Source organism: Tachyglossus aculeatus, chromosome 19 (genome assembly GCF_015852505.1).
Source record: "Tachyglossus aculeatus isolate mTacAcu1 chromosome 19, mTacAcu1.pri, whole genome shotgun sequence".
NCBI classification, from domain to species: Eukaryota; Metazoa; Chordata; class Mammalia; order Monotremata; family Tachyglossidae; genus Tachyglossus; species Tachyglossus aculeatus.
Window position 1 is genome coordinate 39,017,515 of NC_052084.1, and position 19,087 is coordinate 39,036,601.

Below are 19,087 nucleotides of genomic sequence, written 5' to 3' on the forward strand. Positions count from 1 at the left end.
ACATGGGGCATGCTGTCTAAGTAGGAAGGAGAACAGGTATTGGATCCCTGTTTTGCAGTTGAGGAAACTGAGACACAGAGAAGTGAAGTGACTTGACCAAGGACACTGTTGTATGCATTTGTCGTTGTAGTAGTAGTACTGATGGTGGTATTTACCAAGTGCCTACTGTGTGCAAGTGCTGGGAAAGTGCAAAGCTAAGATGAAGACACGGTCCCTGCCCCACAGAAGTCAATAATCTAAGAGGAAGAGGGAGGATGGGTTGGGCGACAGATACATAGGAAATATGAAAACATAAAAACATAGGAGAAAAAGACATCACTCAGTCAATCAGTGGTGTTTGTTGAGGGCTTTCTGTGTGCTGAGCACTGTACTAAGCACTTGGGAGAGTATACTAGAGTTGATAGACCCGATCTCTGTCCTAAAGGGACTGTCGATCTAGTAGGGGATTAAGGGACCGTAAATATGACAGGAGCAGTGGAGTGTTGTTCATGGAGAGGCTGAATTTTGGGCTCCTCGGGCCTCAGTCCAAAAGTGACAGCTGCTGCTGCTGCTGTTTGACTCCATCCTGGCTGGAGCAGGGGATTCCCGACACTCCAGTGTTGGGGGACTGGTTGTAGGCTCCTGCTGGTGCTGCTGTTTAAGACTCGGTGCAGTGCTCGGTACGCAGCAGGTGCTCAATGCCTGCCATTGATCGATTGATTTGTTGGTTGATGGCAAAAGCCTGGCATCCGTGACAACAGAGTATTTGGGGTGAGAGTCATGTGTGGTGTGAGCAGAGCAGTGTCTGACTGGACAGTGGACTCTGGGGGTGAGTAGGTAGCTAGGGAGTAGCCAGTGCCACAGGGACTTTCTTTCACCCGGTCAGAGCCTCTTCTCTGGCCTCTGTGTAGCTGCTGGCCTCCCAGTTCCCTCAACAGACCTCAGCCTTGTGGTCACCGGAGGGGTGTGGAGACCCCAGAGGCAGGGATCACTGCTTCTGTGGGAGAAAGCGGTGACCCCAAACCACTCATGCGCAGGGGGCTGGGGTATCTGCTGGCAGGGCAGGTTAGGGGGTCTTGGTGCTCCCAGGGGTCAGAGTAGGGGCTTCTGGAGAATCAAGCAATCAGTGATATTTATTAAGTGCTTACTGTGTGCAGAGCACTGTGCTAAGCGCTTAGGAGAGTTCAGTACAACAGAGTTGTACTGTGATCCCTGCCCACAAGGAGTTTACAGTCTACACGGGGAGACAGAGATTAAAATAAATTACAGGTAGGTAAAATATTGGAGTATAAAAATGTTTACCTAAGTGTTGTGAGGTGGGGGTGATTGTCATCATGCTTAAGGGGTACACAACCAAGTACTTAGTCAACACAGAGGGAAAGTGGGTAGGGGAAATGAGGTATTAGTCAGGGAAGGCCTCTTGGAGGAGATGAGATTTTAGGAGGGTTGTAGTGGTAGGGAGAATGATAGACTTTTGGATATGAAGAAGTAGGGAGAACGTGGGCAAGGGGTCAGTGGTGAATAGATGATTGAGGTATAGAGAGTAGGTTGGCGTTAGAGGAGCAGAGTGTTCTGGTGGGGTGTAGCAGGACATCAGCGGAATAAGTTGGGAGGGGCAGCTGATTGAGGGCTTTAAAGCCTGGGGTAAACTGTTTAAATGTGAAGCGGTGGGTGAATAACCATTGGAGATTTTGGAGGAGTGGGGACATGTAGACCAAACATGCTTTAGAAAAATGACCCACGTGGCTGAGTGAAGTATGGACTGAAGAAAGGAGAGACAGGAGGCAGAGAGGTCACCGAGGCTATTGCAGTAATCAAGGAGGAATAGGACAAGTGCTTGGGTCAGCGTGGTAGTGGGTTCTAGATGCCTTTCTATGTTGGAAATTTGTGGTGGGGAAGGAGCAGAAGCAAGGAGTTGAGAGAGTAGCCCTCCGGGAGAATCGAGTGGTCTATGGATTCTGCATGCGGGAGCTCACCCGTCTCCCCGCCGCCCCCCGCCACCCCACCGAAGAGTCAACCTGAGGAGAACATATTTATATGTTTCATATCTTATACATATTTCGTATCTTGTACATATTTACTATTCTATTTTATTTTGTTAATATGTTTTGTTTTGTTGTCTGTCTCCCCCTTCTAGACCGTGAGCCCGCTGTTGGGTAGGGACCATCTCTATATGTTGCCAACTTGCACTTCCCAAGCGCTTAGTACAGTGCTCTGCGCACAGTAAGCGCTCAATAAGTACAATTGAATGAATGAATGAATGAGAAGTCAGAGAGTATCCCAAAGAAGGGGATAAGAAGGAAAAGAGGATGGATGATGAGAGAGAAACTTTATCATTGCAATAGTTTTTGAAAAACGTGGAAAATAATGATGGGAGTGTTCATTCTCTGGTGTTTGGGAAACTCCTCCTAGGGCCGTAAGGGAGGGCAGAGTGGGAACATCCTCAAAGAGAACAAATGGTTTCCTCTAAGCCCCCAGAATTCAAGCAATCCTTCCCCATCCCTCCATCCCCTGAGCCTCAGCCCACTCCACCACATGTGTGTGTTTATGCTGAGGAGTGAGCAGGCGCCAGGTTTGGGAAAGAAGTGAAGTATCCCAGAGCTTTTACTTCCAACCTCAGAGCACTTTCAGGAAGCAACAGATGTGTGTTTTGTGTGCACATTTTGCTGTTTTGTACAGCCTTCTAGGTAGGAGCCGCCTGGTGGTCGCTAAAGTGGCTTTTTGTCTCCTTTTCCCCAGCCCGGCCAAACCCAAGCATGTGGAATTGAATCTGAAAGCTCCCAAGAGCCTGGACCCTGCAGGGAATGAGTCAACCCCGGGGGGTCCCCAGACGGTGCACAAGGGGAACACAGCCAATAAAATCTCCCTGTTTGAAAACAAACGGGCCAATAACAGCCCCCGCCAAGCCGACACCCGGGGGCCCAAGGGGACTGCCCCCTCTGGCTCTGCGGCCTCCAAAACTTTTGTGGGCCGGGCCAAGCTGAACCTGGCCAAGAAGTCAAGGGAGAGCGAGCAGGTGGACCGGAAGATGAGCACACACAGCGGCACCCCTGGCAGCTCAGCGGGAGCTGTGCGGGAGAAGGATCGGCCACCTGAGCTTGTGAACGGCGAGGAGCCGTGTGAGGGGCTCGCCCCGGTCGACCCCGGTCTGGCCCCAGCCAGTCGGGCCGACGCCACCCTCTCCGCTCCGGTAGCCGCAGCTGAAGCTCCCGCCCCGGGGGACGGCGTGTCACCCATCCCCGCGGCTCCAGAAGAGAAGAGTGAGGGATCGACCGATGGCAAGGGACTGGTGGAGGGCAGCGGGTCTGGCTCTGACTGGGCCCCGGTGCCCCCTGGAGACCCTGAAGGTTTGTCCCGCGAGCCCCCTCTCGGGACACCTAATGGGCGGCTGAGCCCTTCCCCACCAAGGGCGGCAGCCGCCCCTTCGGAGACGGGGAGAAAGGAAGGCCCCCTACTCTGGACCCCTAGGGAGGAAGAACCGGCTCACAGTGACCAGGGCTCAAAAGAAAAAGGTATCAGTTGCCCAGGGAGAGTGACGCTGGACTCTGCTGGTGCTGATATGCCCGTCCCGTACCAGAACGGCGGGGACACACCCCTGGTCGGTCCTGTGAGGGGAGAAGAGCAGTCGGCTTTGTCGTCGGGACAGGATTTGGCTGGCGAGGAGGGCCTCAAGGACCAGTCCCCATCAAAGGTCCTAGTCCAGGTGAGGTCCTACATGCTGCCTGTGCAGAGCGCCCAGGGCCTCCCCACACCCGTTCCGACCGACGGCTTGACCGTCAGCTCCCCTGAGGGCGATGGGGGCCGGGCCCAGAGTCCCGTCCTCGTGGTGTTGGGAGGTGCTGCAGGTGAGGGGCAGAACCTGGAGGAGCCCGGTCTCCTGGCCACATCCCCTGGAGCTGAGAACCACCCTCCTGCCCAGGCCCAGAATGATGACTGCAGGGCGGCAGAACCCACCAAGCCCGTCCCCGGCGACCCTGTAGCTGGTGAGCTTGCCCCCACCAAGTGGCCTGAGGAGAGGGATCCTGCAGGGGCACCCCTGGGGCTGGAGGCGGGGCCTCCCAGCCCCCTCAGGAGCCCAGGCACCCACCTGAACATCTCCGCAGGCAGTGATGACAGCATCCTGGATTCCTCCTCGGACATGGAGAAGTTCACGGAGATCATCAAGAAGATCGACAGCTCTGGGTGTGTGCCTCAGAGGAAGAAGAAGGCACGGGCCCCTAACTCCCCAGCCCCCCACTTTGCCATGCCACCTATCCATGAAGACCACTTGGAGAAAGTGTTCGACCCCAATGTCTTCTCCTTTGGTCTGGGCCGGAAGGAGGGCCGGCAGGACATGTCGCCGGCCTCGCAGCTCTTGCAGAACCTGGATACCAAAGCCAGACTGAGGCCGAAGCGGGCATCCACTGAAGAGAGCCTCATCCTCAAGGCCCTGAGCTCCTCCAGCCGGCTGGAGCCCCTGGCCGCTCCGGACTCAGGCGGGAAGGATGTCACTGACAGCGTTAAGCGATCGAGACTGGAGAAGAGCGCCCTTTTCTCTAGCATGCTGACTTCCACTGCCCCCGCCACCTCTTCTCTGCCCCCAGAAAAAGTCTTCTCTCCCTCGGTGACGTCAGTCAGTACCATCACCACGTCCTTTGGCAGCTCTGTCCTCTCCCGGCCTAGGGACCCCCAGGGAGAAACCTCCCAACCCCGGGCTTCAGATGGGGAACCCCAGCAAGCACCCTCCACCGCCCCAGCAGATGTCTTTAACTTTGACTCTTCCAACAAGTCTCGGTCAGGGCTGACAGGGCTGGGCCACACGGAAAAACACTCTCCAACAGCAGAGGAAAAAGGGGATTTGGGTTCACAGAGCAGCCTGCGTTTTCCAGAAACGATGCTCTCTGACCGCTTGGCACTAAAGAACGGTGACGACGTGGAGAGGTCCGGTCCCTTCGAGGGCACATTCAGGCCTCTCCTGCCAAGCTATGGGGGCAGCGATCCCAATTTCTCCGGATTATTCAGGGCGGGTCGATATGAACCAAGCCTCTCCCTCACCAGCATGCCGCTCTTGGAGACACGGGTAAGTGCTGGGAGGATGGGGATAATAATTGCGGTATTTGGTAAGCACTTACTGTGTGCTAAGCACTGGAGTTAAATACTAGATAAGCAGATCAGACACAGTCACTGTCTCACATGGGATTTGCAGTCTAAGGGGGAGGGAAAACAGGTATTTAATCCCCATTTTACAGATGAGGAATTGAGGCCCAGAGAAGTAAAGTGATTTGTCCAAGGCCACACAACAGGCAGTTGGCAGAGCCAAGATTAGAACTCAGGTGTCCTGTGCCCTCTGTCTTGGCTGCTGGATTTTTTTTTATGGTATTTGTTAAGCACTTTATGCCAGGAACTGAACTAAGCACTGGAGTAAATACAAACTAATCAGTTTGGACACAGTCCGTGACCCATGTGGGACTTACAGTCTTAATCCCCATTTTACAGATGAGTTAACTGAGGTACAGAGAAATTAAGTGATTTTCCCAAGGTCACACAGCAGATAGGTGGTGGAGCCAGGTTTAGAACCCAGATCCTTTGGCTCCCATGCCCGTGCTCTATCCTGTAGGCCACATTGCTGCTACAGGGTTTCACCCAGGATCAGGAAGAACAGATTCCTTTCTCATTTGAGGCATCTATAACAGAGCGGGGAAGAAGAGAGCTGGGTGGGGTGGAGATGTTAGAAACCAGGTCCCCTGACTCCCAGATGCGTGCTCTTTCCACTAAGCCATGCTGCTTCCCATTCTCTAACCCTGTGTGATTTGAGGGTGTTGGGCAGCCAGTCAATAGAATTTACTGGGTGCCGGCCTCACTCGCCATCCCCTGGCTTCGCTTTTCCTCCTTCCTCTAGGAAAAGAGGTCTTCTACGGCCCTGCCTTCCACTTCTCTGTGTCCTTCCACTTAGAACTACTACTCATCACATTATTATTATTATGGTACTTATTAAGCACTTACTATGTGTCAAGCACTGATCTAAGCACTGGCGTGGATATAAGCAAGTCAGGTTGGACGCAGTCTTTTTCCCTCATGGGGCTCACAGTCTCAATCCCCATTTTATAGATGAGGTAACTGAAGGCCAGAGAAATTAAGTGACTTACTCAAGGTCACACAGCAGACATGGTGGAGTAGGGATTAGAACCCAGGTCCTTCTTTGTGCAAATCACTGTCCTGAGTACTGGGAAAAATACATTGGTGAGCATTAGACATGGTCCTTGGACCCCCAATCTTAGGCCAAGGAGGGAACCCAGTGACAGACCACAGGGAAGGATGAAGCAGTATGAATGTTAGTCAACTGGTTGTGTTTATTGAATGATTACTGTGGGCAGAACACTGTACTAAGCACGTGGGAGAGCACAATAGAGTGGGTAAGCCCAATCTCTGCCCTCGAGGAGCTTATAGTGGGAACAACATGGGAAGCCATACGGTTCTTGGTGCTTGTGGATCCCTGGCATCTTTCGGTCATACGCTGTGGTGGCATTGCTCTCAGTCCTGCTGGAGAGCCTTTACCCCGGGGCTGTTCCTGAACAGGGACACCTCTGAGCCGTGACCGAGGGTGAGGCTGGGGACTGGAGTCCAGACCAGTTGTCTCCATGCTCCTTGTGTTGAGCAGAGTCTGACCTGCATAACCAGCATATTGCCTCGGCTAGCTGAACCTGTTTTAGCAGTTCCACCAGGTAGTCCTGGAGATCAAATGTCATTCTTTGAGTTGCTGCTGGATTTAAAAAAATGGTTCCTTTGGCCCAGGCTGGAAGGAAGCCGTCATGGACAGCTATAAATTGTGAGATATAGGAAGTGTCAGCCTCCGTCATAGTGCAGTAAGGATTTGGGTTGCATAACAGTTGGGAGCTCTGGGCACAAACACACCACTTCGGCATTGTCTGTACACAGTGCCAGCAGGGGTGGTTTCTGGCTAAACTGGACAAGTCCAGGTTTCTGCCATTTGGTTCAGATCCTGGGAATGAAGTGTTGTATCTGGCCCTCCAGTCTCTTGCCCAGGTTCCCACTTCATGGAATCACCCCAGGAGGGAGTCCATGGCCCTGTGGGCTTCCGTGGGTCAGGCCAGGTGGCCACAGAGTTACGACTGGACCTTGGCACGGAGTGGGAGGTCAAAGGATAGTAGAGTGTGATGGCAGCTTCCGAGAGAATGATTCCTCCCGCCCCTGGAGATCTACTGAAGTGGGGCACAGAGCGTAGACACCCAGGCGTATGACTTTTTCCCCAGATCGGGACAGGAGAGGGAATGAGGGAAGGTGGCCATTCTGACCTCTGTCTCTGTGTTTGTTTCTCCCTCGCCAGGCGTTTAAGGGAAACCTGCAAAATAAAATCAACCCACGGCCCGGGAAGGTGAGTGTCCCATCTGCTTCCGCCTCTCCTGCCCGGTCGGCAGCGACTCGGCGAGGTGTGACGCTGATGCTGTGTACCCACAGATGGTGATATACAGTGAGCCGAGCCTTGGAGGGGAGGGGATAGAAGTTTTCGGTGACATTCCGGACGGCAGCGCCTGGGATCTGTCGCCCGTCATTGTCATCAAGGTGGTCCGAGGATGGTAAGGGGTCATTTCAGATTGTGCAGGGCTCCGGGCTTTTCTCTCTGCCTCTTCTTCACGGCCTGTCATCTTCAACGTACCCTCAAAATGTCCTTCCGGTGCAGCGGCATGAAGAAGATGGTACCGTCCAATCCCAGGGTGACAGAGGCTCCAGAGTTGGCAGATGCCCCTCTTGTGAGCATTTTAACCCAGTCCGGGCTGAACCCCCAAATGAGCAGCCCCCTTCATGGAGGACGAGGCTGTTCTGCAGGTCTGATAGGGAAGTCTTCCATGTCACCCTCAGAGACTGGCTGGAGATGTGTGGCATGCCCAGTTGGGTCGACGCAGGCCAGCTGGGCACATGGGTATGCTGGCAGGGGGCATGAGTGGAGGAACCCAGGGTCAGTGTTCACTGGCTAGGCTGACTTTACCGGAAGGGGGGCTTGAAGGACTCGGTTCTCCAGTTTCCCGAGATTCATCACCTTCCTTCCCTTAGAGGAAACATTGTGGAGTTTCATATCAGTAGTAGTAACTGTGATATTGGTTCATGATTTACCTTGTTCACGTTTTACACCGTATTAATGTTGGGGTTGATACAGAACATGCAGATTGGATGCATTCCCTGTCCCACATAGGGCTCATCCCCATTTTACAGTTGAGGAAACTGAGGCCCAGAGAAGTGAAGAGACTTACTCAAGGTCTCGTAGCAGGCAAGTGGCAGAGTCAGGATTAGAACTCGGGTTCTTTGACTCCCAGGCCTGTGGCCTTTCCCACTAGGCCATGCTGCTTCTGGCAATGGAGCTGAGGGACAGCCTCACCAATAGGTAAGGAGAGTTGCCCGTTTATGAGGGTGTTGATTAGCCATCCCTCCCTAGCATCACCTTGGTTGTGGGGTTGCACCCTCTCCTGGACCCTGCTGCTGGCCATCAGCAAGGCTTTAAAGGCCTGAAATCACTGGACGCACCAAACGTTTTTCAAATGATTTTTTTTTCCGTGTTAGGCTGCCATAAAGTTTTGTTTTGTGTCCCATGTGTACAGTCTCTCTTCCTTACTGGGTTTCGGGTGTTTTCATTTTATGGCCTACCTTCCTTTAACTGTACATGGATAGAACTAATCTGTCTTTTGTCCCTGCAAATGTCAGGATGTACTGAGGGGAGGCATTCTCCCCTTAGCCAGGAATGGCGAAAACTCTCCGTAACCAAGGACGTGGCTGCCTGCTGATGCTTTAGCAACTAAATCAAAGCTGTCTCCTTTTCTCTTGGCTGCGTTGGGGCTGGGAGGTGGTTTCAATCCGCTGCTCGGCGGTTACTGGCTGCAGCCAATCCTAAATGTATGGACTCATAGTCCACATTCAGATTTCTCGGACTAACCGGATGCCGAAGATGGTATCCTTAGGAGTGAGGGCAGCCGAGGCAAACACTGAATATGTGACAAGGGGAAAACCCGGTGTTTCTTGTTCAGCTGGATTATGTACGAGAAACCGAATTTTGAAGGGAACTCATTTCCCCTGGAAGAAGGTGAAGTGGAGCTGTCTGATCTCTGGTCAATGGGAGAAGTTTTAGAAGAAAATGATGAGAGCCCCGTGCCCACCAAACCCATGGTGATAGGCTCTCTGCGTCACGTGATCAAGGTGGGCCTTCCCTCTGGTCCCCGCTCCCGGATTTGTCCATATGGGGTGGCCTTGGAGGAGAGCTCGGGCTGGAGAAAAGCAAAGGCAGGAAGGAGGTGGGGAGCTTCAAAGCCAAGCGTCCATCCAGCTGCGTGGCTGAAGAGGATTCTGGTAGCAGGGAGCTGTTCTTCCAGTGTTCCAGCACCTTTAGGGCTAATGACAGAGGACTCATTCTGTGGCTCCCCTGTTCTAGAGACATGCAGCGACATCCGGGCCAGATCATGGGTCTGGCTTCCTGGTGCCAGCCTCCTGGGTGGTGAGAGAGAGAGGGATGAGGGAGGGAGTGGAGGACAGGAGGAAGTTGCAGGCCGGGCTCTGATGGGGTCTGGCCGCTCAGCGGCTCTGGGAACTAGGCTGGGGGTGAGTCCAGAGCTGAGACTTGGAGCTGATGGGGTTGCATCCCCTTCCTCAGGCCCAGCAGGGGGTGAGCATGGAGGTGGGGCAGGGGAGAGGCAGGGCTGGCTCACATGGTGAAACATGATCATGATGATGTGATGATGTTGTGTCTGTGATGCCACGTATGTCATTCCCAGGATTACAGAGTAAGCCAAATTGACCTGTTCACGGAGCCAGAGGGGCTGGGACTCATGAATTCCTATTTTGATGACACGGAGGAGATGCAAGCATATGGAGCCATGCAGAAGACCTGCTCCATCAAAGTGCACTGGGGCGTGTGAGTTTCCTCTGTTCTCCGTCCAGTGGGACCCAGCCCCAGGCAGGGGGTGGGGGGAATGGGCTGGAGGGTACCGTCTGTGGAGCAGGGTGCAAAGACCGTGGGGACGAGGCCAGGGCTGACCAGAAAACAGGTTGTGGCTGCAGTTGTGACAAAATGATCCTGTCATTTCACCTTCCATTGTCAGTGGGTTTTGCTTTCTCTGGTCGGGGTCAAGCTTCGGCCTGAGGGTGTGAGACAGAGAGAGGAAGTAGCTCAGACCGGTCATATTTGATTGCTTCTCTCTGTACCTGGTGCTCGTCCAGGTGGCTGATTTATGAGGAACCAGGATTCCAGGGTATCCCTTTCATCCTGGAGCCTGGGGAATATCCAGACCTGTCTTTCTGGAACACCGAGGAAGCGTACATCGGATCCATGCGGCCTCTAAAGATGGTAGGATGGTAACGCCCCCGGCCCAGGGGGCCAGTCAGTGAATCTGTCCCATACTGTCCCGCCTTCCTATCTGCCCCGGGAGCCAGGTGGTGAGCCCCCTCAACCTTGCACTGAGTAAGCAGCTTCACAAATTCCCACACTGTCAGTGAAGTTTTGGGAACTCCGGGCAGGTGCCTGAAATCCATCAATTTTTGATCGTCCTGGATTCCCTGGGAGGCATTGAGCAGGGATTCTGGGAGGCCAGCGCTTCACAGAATGGACTTCTGCAGGAAGTCTGTTCTGGTTGTCATCACTATGCTGGGGAGTTTGGGAGAGTTTCTTAACGGGTAACATTGAAACAGGTCTGCCATATTCTAAAGCCCCATCCAGCTGTTGGTTGACGTGTCATGGCGGGTTGGTCTTGCTCTTGTTGTCTCTCTCTCTCTCTCTCTCTCTCTCTCTCTCTCTCTCTCTCTCTCTCTCTCACTCTCATCAGTGGGATCACTGAGTTCCTGCTGAGTACAAAGCTCAGTGCTGAGTGCTCAGGAAGGCAGCAGCAGCCCAAATAACCAACCCAGTCCCTGCCCTCTAGGAGCTTGCATTCTACTAGGAGAGGCAGGCAGGCAGTGAGAACAGGGGGTAGAATTAATCACTAACAGGGCTTGACTCACTTCTCATTGTGCTCTTTTTTTTCAGGGCGGCCGCAAGGTTGAATCTCTAGTGGATCCAAAGGTAAAAAAAAAAACACTTTGAAATGTCATGCTCTACCTCTTTTATTTGCTAGCAAGATGTTTCCTTACTCATGACTTCTGACTAAAAGTCCAGTAATACCCACAGTAAAGATTTTCTGACACCGTGCAAAGCTAAGAACTCATCTCAATCTCTGACCAAAGAATATTCTGTATTAACCTCTGAAATTGAGAGGTTTGTATTTACCCCTCCATCCCACCCAACTCTCCCCTCCCAAAGTAATAATAATGCTCAGAAAGTGGACCCCACGGCCTGAAATGTAATGCAGGTAGCCATCCTCTGGCAGTGGGCTGGTGGAAAGAGTACAGGTCAGGGAGCCCTGGATTGTAGTTCCTACTCTGATGTTGGTGCTGTGTGACATTGGACAAACTCTACAACCTGTCGGATTTGTTGACACCAGCTGCACGCCTCTCCTTCCCTCCCTACCAGAGATGCTTTGAAGTCAAAAACAGGATAAATGAATCAAAAATGCTTTGGAAAAAAAAGAGTTGCACAAATTGAAAGTGTTATTATCATTATAGCAGCTAATTAATAGCATAATAAATAGAGAAATGGCACTGAACAGTTAGAATTTTCTTACCCTGTCATTTAACAGAAGCCAAGAAGTTGTTTTAAAAGATGGAAGGGGAAGAGATTTTCCATTTAGGCGGATATCAAGCCTGGATGAGTATTTTTCTGATTCCAGTGTTGGCTTCTGAAAAGCAACATTGAAATACCAGAGGAGAAAATGATTAATATGGGTCTTACTTTGTGCCAAGCACAATTAATTTACTATAAAGTGATATTAAGTATTAATAACCAATAATAAAAACACCAGTGATTATTAGTGATTGTTATTAATGTGGTAGTAATAATGGTGATGATGGTTTTTATTAGGGGCATGCTTTGTACTAAGTGGTGGAGGGGAGGTTGGGCACAGTCCCTGTCCCATGAGGGCTTCATGGTCTAAGAGAAGGGGAAAGTGGTGATCTTATCCCTGTTTTACAGGTGGGGAAACTGACGCCCAGAGCGGTTAAGTGACTTACCCAAGGTCACGCACACCCCATGCCCGAGGGTGGCGGGGGAGAGCTTTCTCTACCACAGCAGCTGCGCCTGTAGGGACTGTCTCTATATGTTGCCAACTTGTACTTCCCAAGCGCTTAGTACAGTGCTCTGCACACAGTAAGCGCTCAATAAATACGATTGATTGATTGATTGGCTCATTGTGGGAGCAGGTTCTCTCCTGGGCTGAGGAGAAGGGCGCCATTTTCCCCCATTGTCTGCCAACGGGGAGGACTCAGAATGGCAGGTGACATGTAGACCACCATCCGTCCCCACGTACTGTCTGGTTTTCCCATGACCATGGTGAAATCGACTACCGCGCAGCTGCCCCCTGGCCCCAGCACTACCCACTTAGTAATAATAACTGTGGTATCTGTTAAGTGCTTACTTTGTGCCAGGCACTGTACTGAGTACTGGGGCAGATACAAGATAAGTGTGTTGGACACAGTCCCACAGCTCCCTCCCTTCTGTTGCAGGTGATGATATACGAGAAGCCTTTCTTTGAGGGGAAATCCTTGGAGCTGGACACGGAACTGTACAATTTGGGAGACGACCACTCTCCCTTGACCATGGTGGGGTCCATAAAGGTGCTGGGAGGCATGTAAGTGGAGAGGAGCACTCCTCTGCCATGTAGCGGCGTGTTGGTGCCCAAATCTTCATCGCTGCCCAATTCATCCCCACGGGGATTATCCTGTCCTCCCTTGGGGGCCCAGAGAATCCCTTCCATGCGGACTGTGACTGCACAGTCCTCCTCTAGATCCTTCTTTCAGCCCCTTTGTAGTTCCAAACTTACTGCCCACCTTGGGTTGCTAAACCTCTGGCCCTCCCATCCACCCCCACCCACTTCCCAAAGGAATTCCTACTTCGCCTTAATAAGCAGCCATTTTTCAGTGGGGTTTGTCCCTCTGTTGGCCCTTGTGGGGTTGGCTGCAGTCATGACCAAGGGTTTTACCCCAGTTTGGCAACGAGTGCCCTATCCGTTCCTGAAAAGAGAAAACCAGGAGCAAATCCCCTTGCATCTGACCTCCCCTTCCCCTGCCTCTCCCTTGGCAGCTGGGGGGCTTACGAGAAACCGGGATTCACCGGCCACCAGTACTTGCTGGAGGAGGGCGAGTACCGGGAGTGGAAGGACTGGGCTGGCTACGATGGGGAGCTGCAGTCCCTCCGACCTCTGTCAGCGGTAAGTGCCCCAACCGCGCCCTCCCCTCCTTTCCTCTTCTCCCACCCCCTTCTGCATTACCCTAACTTGCTGCCTTCATTCACCCCCCATCCCAGCCCCATAACACTTACTTACATATCTGTAATTTATTTATTGATGTTAAATGTCTGTCTCCCCCTCTAGACTGCAAGCTCATTATGGGTAGGGAATGTATCTGTTTATTATCATATTGTACTCTCCCATGTGCTTAGTACAGTGCTCTGCACACAGTAAGTGCTCAGTAAATACAACTGACTGACTGACGGACTCCCCACGTCAGCTCCCCAGCTGCCCACATGCTCCCCGCCCCCTCAGACTCTGGCCCCATCTCTCCACAGGACTTTTCGGAAGCTCACATGATCATGTACAGCGAAAAGAACTTTGGGCCCAAAGGTGTCAACATCAACGTGATGGGCATCATTGCCGACCTCAAGGAGACCGGCTATGGGCTGAAGACCCAGTCCATCAACGTGCTCAGCGGAGTGTGAGTGGCCATGGCCACTGATCCCTCTGGGCTCTGGGCTCTGGGCTCTCCCTGCACTGCTCTTTCACTGCGCGCTGCACTCTGCTCAGGGCTTTCCTGCTGATAGCTTTTCCCCGAAGGGAGCCAGTGGGCGGCGTGGAGGAGGCTTGGGAGCGGGAGCCGTGTCAGAGAGCAGAGAGGAGGTGGGAAGGACAGACACAACTCAGGACTCCTGCCCCACTGTGGGGGGTCCAGGGAGCCATCCCAGATGCTTTCAAGCCATTTACCAGCTTGTTCCTGGCACCAGGCTTACCCAGGAAAGGGGGAACTTTGTGTATATTTCCTGAACCATTGCCCCACCTTCCCTCCTTTGGCATGCCCTGCTCAACCCCACCCTGTCCCCATTTCCCTGTCCTGCCCTTTATGGGCTTGTTTCTGAAACTGGATGTGCAATTTTAGGGTGATTTTCATGCTGGGCAGCTGCACGACCTAAGAGAGCACAGGCCTTGAAGTCAGAAGGACCTGGGTTCTAATCCCAACCCCACCTCTTGGGCAAGGGGTGAAAGAGGCGGTATGGCCCGCTTGAAAAAGCCTGTGGCCCTGAGTCAGGAGGCCTGGGTCCTGGTCCCAGCTCTGCCTCTGGTCTGCTGGCTGACCTTGGACCACCACTTCACTTCTCTGAGCCTCATCTGTAAAATGAGATCAGATACCTGCTTTTCTTCCCTGGACTTAATGGGTTACATTCAATGCCGATGTGATTATCCTGCTTGACATGTAGTAAAGTCTTAATAAGTACAGAGATTATAATGATAATACTTACAGCTACTCTAAGATTTGAAATTTGATTGAGGGTAAGGGGGAGAAAAGGCAAGGTGAACATTAATAACAATAATAATAATAATGTATACTTTAAGCACTTACTATGTGTCAAACTCTGTTCTAAGTGCTGGGGTCGATACAAGTTAATCAGGTTGGACACAGTCCATGTCCCACATGGGGCTCACAGTCTTATTCCTCATTTTTACAGATGAGGTTACTGAGGCACAGTGAAGTGACTTTCCCAAGGTCACACAGCAGACAAGTAGCAGAGCTGGGATTAGAATCCAGGTCCTTCTGACTCCCAGACTTGTGCTGTGTCCATTTAGGCCATGCTGCTTCTGTGCAGTTTCTCAGCAGCTTCTCTGATTCCAAGCCTATGCCAGTGGATGTATAGCTCTGTGAAATAAAGAGATGAGGAGGTAAAGACCCTTTATCTCCCAAAAGATTAGCTCCAAACGCAGGACAAATCCCCAGGGGCCCATAATTCCACATTTCTGATTTGTGACTCTAGCAAAAGATTCTCCAGGGAACGGCCTGAGACAGGTTGGCCCGATTAGCTGGGATTTGTGCAAGGGTAAATGAAACCACGAAGTGATCTGCGTGAGGTGAACTGTCGTGGCATGCTTGCTTGCAGCCTCCATTTACAAAGAGGAAGCAGCATGGCCTAGTGGATAAAACACAGGCCTGGGAATCAGAAGGACTTGAGATCTAATCCTGGCTCTGCCACTTGTCTGATGGGTGACCTTGGCCAAGTCACTGTGCCTCAGTTACCTCATCTGTAAAATAGAGATTAAGATTGTGAGCCCCAAATGGGACAAGGACTGTGTCCAAACTGTTTAGCTTGAATCTATCCCAGTGCTTAGTACAGTGCCTTGGCACATAGTAAGCACTTAACAAACACCATAAAAGAACAGTCTTGCACCTTTCCATTTGCTATCTTTAGGTGGGTGGCGTATGAAAACCCTGACTTCACAGGAGAGCAGTATATCCTTGATAAAGGTCTGTACGCCAGTTTCGAGGACTGGGGCGGCAAGAACTGCAAGATCTCCTCGGTCCAGCCAATAAGCTTGGTAAGGACCCGGGTGGGTGGCCCCTGGAGCAACCTTACCCTGTGTGGTGTTGGATCAGTGGGTGGCATTTACGGAACACTTACTGTGTGCAGATCAGTCAGTCAATCAGCTGTATTTCCTGAGCACTTACGGTGTCCAAATTGTCCCTCTTCCAAAATGTTCACCACCCTCTCTTATCCCTCTCCATTCTTTAGGACGTTCTCGGGAACCCAAAAGACAGAAATAAGGTAAGCGCTCCTTTTTAAAAGAAAAAAAACATTTTGGCAGATGTTTCCTATGTTTTGTTTGTTTTTGCTGGAAAGCAGCAAAGCTGTGTTTAAAGTTTCACTCTGAAATTTCAATTCTTTATGGTATTTGTTGAGCACTTACTATGTGTTAAACACTGTTCTAAGTGCTGGGGTGGGTGCAAGTTAATTAGGTTGGATGCAACCCCTGTCCCGCAGGGTGCTCACTGTCTAAGTAGGAGGGAGAAGAGGTGCTTAGTTCCCGTTTTACAGTTGAGGAAGAGAGAAGTTAAAGTGACTTGTCCAAAGTCACGTAGCAAGTAAGTAGCAGAGCCGGGATTAGGTCCTCTGAATCCTAGGCCCATGCTCTTTCCAGTAGGCCATACTGCTTCTCCATCGCTTCTTCAATTTATCAGTGATCAGACCTGATTGCTATCGACTGTATCATTGGTTTTCCTTGAAGTCAGCATTAGTCATATGACTGACCGTAAAAAAAAGTGACCCACTGAATGTGGTCTTTTGTTCTCCTTCATTAACAACATAATAATCCTCATTGTATCTGTTTAGCACTTACTCTGTGCCAGGCAGCATGATAAGCACTTGGATAGATGATCATTCTCCCACACCCTTCTGCGCTGCCCTTGCTCTTGGATTTGCACCCTTTATTCACCCCTCCGTCTGCCCCACAGCACTTATGTACCTATCCATAATTTATTTGTTTATATTAATGTCTGTATCCCCCTTTAGACTGCAAGGTCATGCTCTGCACACAGTAAGCACTCAATACAATTGATTAATAGATGTACAAGATCATCAGGTCAGACACAGTCCCTGCCACGATCAATCCATCAGTGGTATTTATTGAACATTTACTATGTGCAGAGCACTGTACTAAGCATTTGGGAGAGTACACGGCTATTGAGTTGGTAGTCACACTTTCCTGCCCTGAAGGAGCTTATATTTCCACATGGGGCTCAGACTCTCTGGGGGAGAAGAAGAGGAAACTGAGGCACAGAGAAGTTAAATGATTTGCCCATGGTCACACTACATGTAACAGCAGTTCCCCTATCTCCCAGGCCCGTACTTTTTCCATTAAGTCATGCTGATTCTCATATTGCTGTCGCAGACCACTGAATCATTCTATCAATCAGTTGTATTTGTTGAGTGCTTACTGTGTGCAGAGCCTTGTACTAAGCGCTTGGGAGGGTACAATAAAACAGAGTTGGCAGACACATTTCCTGCCAACAGGAAGCTTACAATATAGCAAGGGATACAGACATTAATATAAATAAATGATGGACATGTACATAAATGCTGTGGGGCTGAGGGAGGGGGTGAATAAAGGGTGAAAATTCAAGTGCAAGGGTGACACAGTAGGGAGTGGGAGAAGAGGAAATGAGGGCTTAGGGAAGGCCTCTTGGAGATGTATCTTCAGTAAGGTTTTGAAGGTGGTGAGTATGTGACTCTGTCAGATGTGACGAGGAAGGGAGTTCCAGGCCAGAGGCAGGATGTGGGCAAGAGGTTGGCAGCAAGGCAGATGAGTTGGAAGTAGAGTGAGTAGGTTTGGCATTAGAGGAGTGAAGTGTATTGTAACTGGTTCTATAATCCAAGTTTTATATTTGCTGTGGGCAAAGGCGAGGGAATGGGTCAGTATTCAGGCATCAGGAAGGACTAGCTCCTGTTGAGTGGCTTCAGTCAGAGCCATGTCTGGGAAGGTGCCTGGGGAAAGTGGGTCAGATGTCAGGGGGAGAGGCTGCCTGAGGAAAAGGCCGTGCACGGGGCACACCTGGCACAGGACGGGAAAAGCCTCCGTTCGGGCGAGAGGCAGCCAAAGGCGGGTGTGTGTGTGCACGTGCGTGCGCGCTCGCCCTGGCAGGGGCTCTGAAAGGGGCTAATGTTCCCTTTAATCTCCTTCAGCCTCTGCTGTCAGCATCAGCTGAAGGTTTGTGGCCCAGATGCAGGTTTTAATGGAGAAGACGGTTTCAGGGCCATAATTAGGCCAAGTGTCAAGCTGCGTTCTGCCCCGACAGTAGTTTGGAACCAGGAGATGTCCCCCTTGAAGGAGGAGAAAGAGACTAAATGGGGGTGGTGAGGAGCAGGCACGATAGGGGCTTCTCCAAGCTGAATTTGATTCTTCAGGCCTAGAATAGGTATGTGAAGTGGGAGGTGCTTTAGTTGGACCTTTGGCCCTCCCCAAAGCTTTAAAAATACTTCATTGCTTATTACAACTGGTGTTCTGAGAGAGTTGGTCACTTTGATGTTGCTGAATTATATCAGTAACAAATGCACTAGCAGAGGTGGTTTAAAATGGTAATAACAGCTTCTGTTTTGGTGTGGCAGCAGAAAATGGGGTTGGAGGGTGTTCACCATCGACTCTGCTGGACCCAGAGGGGTTGGGTCACTGGATTGTTCACACCTCATTTTCAGAGGTCGAAGGTCAATTGCTTTATGAAAAGTGTTTCAACTTGGGCTCCTGTTGACTTTTCCAAAGGTTCAGCTGTTTTCTGAAGCAGATTTCCAAGGGCAGAGTCTAACGTTTGACAAAACGACTGATCAGATTGACGATTCATTCTCTATGAAGTCCTGCAGAGTTTTGGGGGGCAGGTCAGTAAGGGGCTGCAAGCCCCCACGATATCCACCCCACCCTCACCCCACAATGACCAGCCTAGTTAATGCTAGGCCCTGTGCCCATAACAGAACTTTGCACCTCTTTGTTGGCCTTCCACCTCGGGAGAGGGGGGAAAATGTTTGTGTCTTCCTTGCTCACCCAAAGGCCCTTAGTGATTTCTCCTCTCTGAATCGGGCTAGCTCCCAAGGAGCACTTATCCTCATGGGGCTCTCACTGCTGGGTTCTTTTCGGCACCACAGCTGGGTCGCTTACGATGGGGAAAACTTCTCCGGAAATCAGTTCGTGTTAGAAGAAGGCCACTACCCGAGCCTATCTGCGATGGGGTGTCCTCCGGGGACTGGCTTCAGGTCTCTTCGCTCCATCGACGTGGTGAGTGGAACTGGCCGCTCACAGGCAGATCCTGTGCCGGGACTCCTCCAGTCATTGCTTTAGTCTCCTGGTCTTTGACCTTATTTTAGGGTTTCTTTTGGGGGGGACTGACCCACAGGGGACCAATGGACACCTAAGTGAAGGCAACGGACTCCAGTGGCCATATCTCACCAGAGAAGCTTGGCACCACGGAAGCCACCCCACCGCGGTGCCCTTGTTTCGGACTCTCCCATGGGGAG

The 19,087-nt window shown here is 51.4% G+C and overlaps 1 protein-coding gene across 1 annotated transcript in view; it reads left to right on the forward strand.

Moving 5' to 3' along the window:
* The window catches only part of CRYBG1 (crystallin beta-gamma domain containing 1), a 40,004-nt gene that overhangs the window by 10,828 nt on the left and 10,089 nt on the right, over window positions 1–19,087 (forward strand). Inside the window, exons 4-17 of the mRNA XM_038760894.1 lie at window positions 2,719–5,038; window positions 7,304–7,351; window positions 7,435–7,553; window positions 8,994–9,162; window positions 9,735–9,874; window positions 10,180–10,306; window positions 10,982–11,017; window positions 12,553–12,677; window positions 13,130–13,256; window positions 13,613–13,758; window positions 15,500–15,626; window positions 15,821–15,853; window positions 18,342–18,454; window positions 18,719–18,848. Of these exons, the coding sequence (XP_038616822.1) occupies window positions 2,719–5,038; window positions 7,304–7,351; window positions 7,435–7,553; window positions 8,994–9,162; window positions 9,735–9,874; window positions 10,180–10,306; window positions 10,982–11,017; window positions 12,553–12,677; window positions 13,130–13,256; window positions 13,613–13,758; window positions 15,500–15,626; window positions 15,821–15,853; window positions 18,342–18,454; window positions 18,719–18,848 (3,760 nt within the window). The remainder of the gene's footprint in view (window positions 1–2,718; window positions 5,039–7,303; window positions 7,352–7,434; window positions 7,554–8,993; window positions 9,163–9,734; window positions 9,875–10,179; window positions 10,307–10,981; window positions 11,018–12,552; window positions 12,678–13,129; window positions 13,257–13,612; window positions 13,759–15,499; window positions 15,627–15,820; window positions 15,854–18,341; window positions 18,455–18,718; window positions 18,849–19,087) is intronic.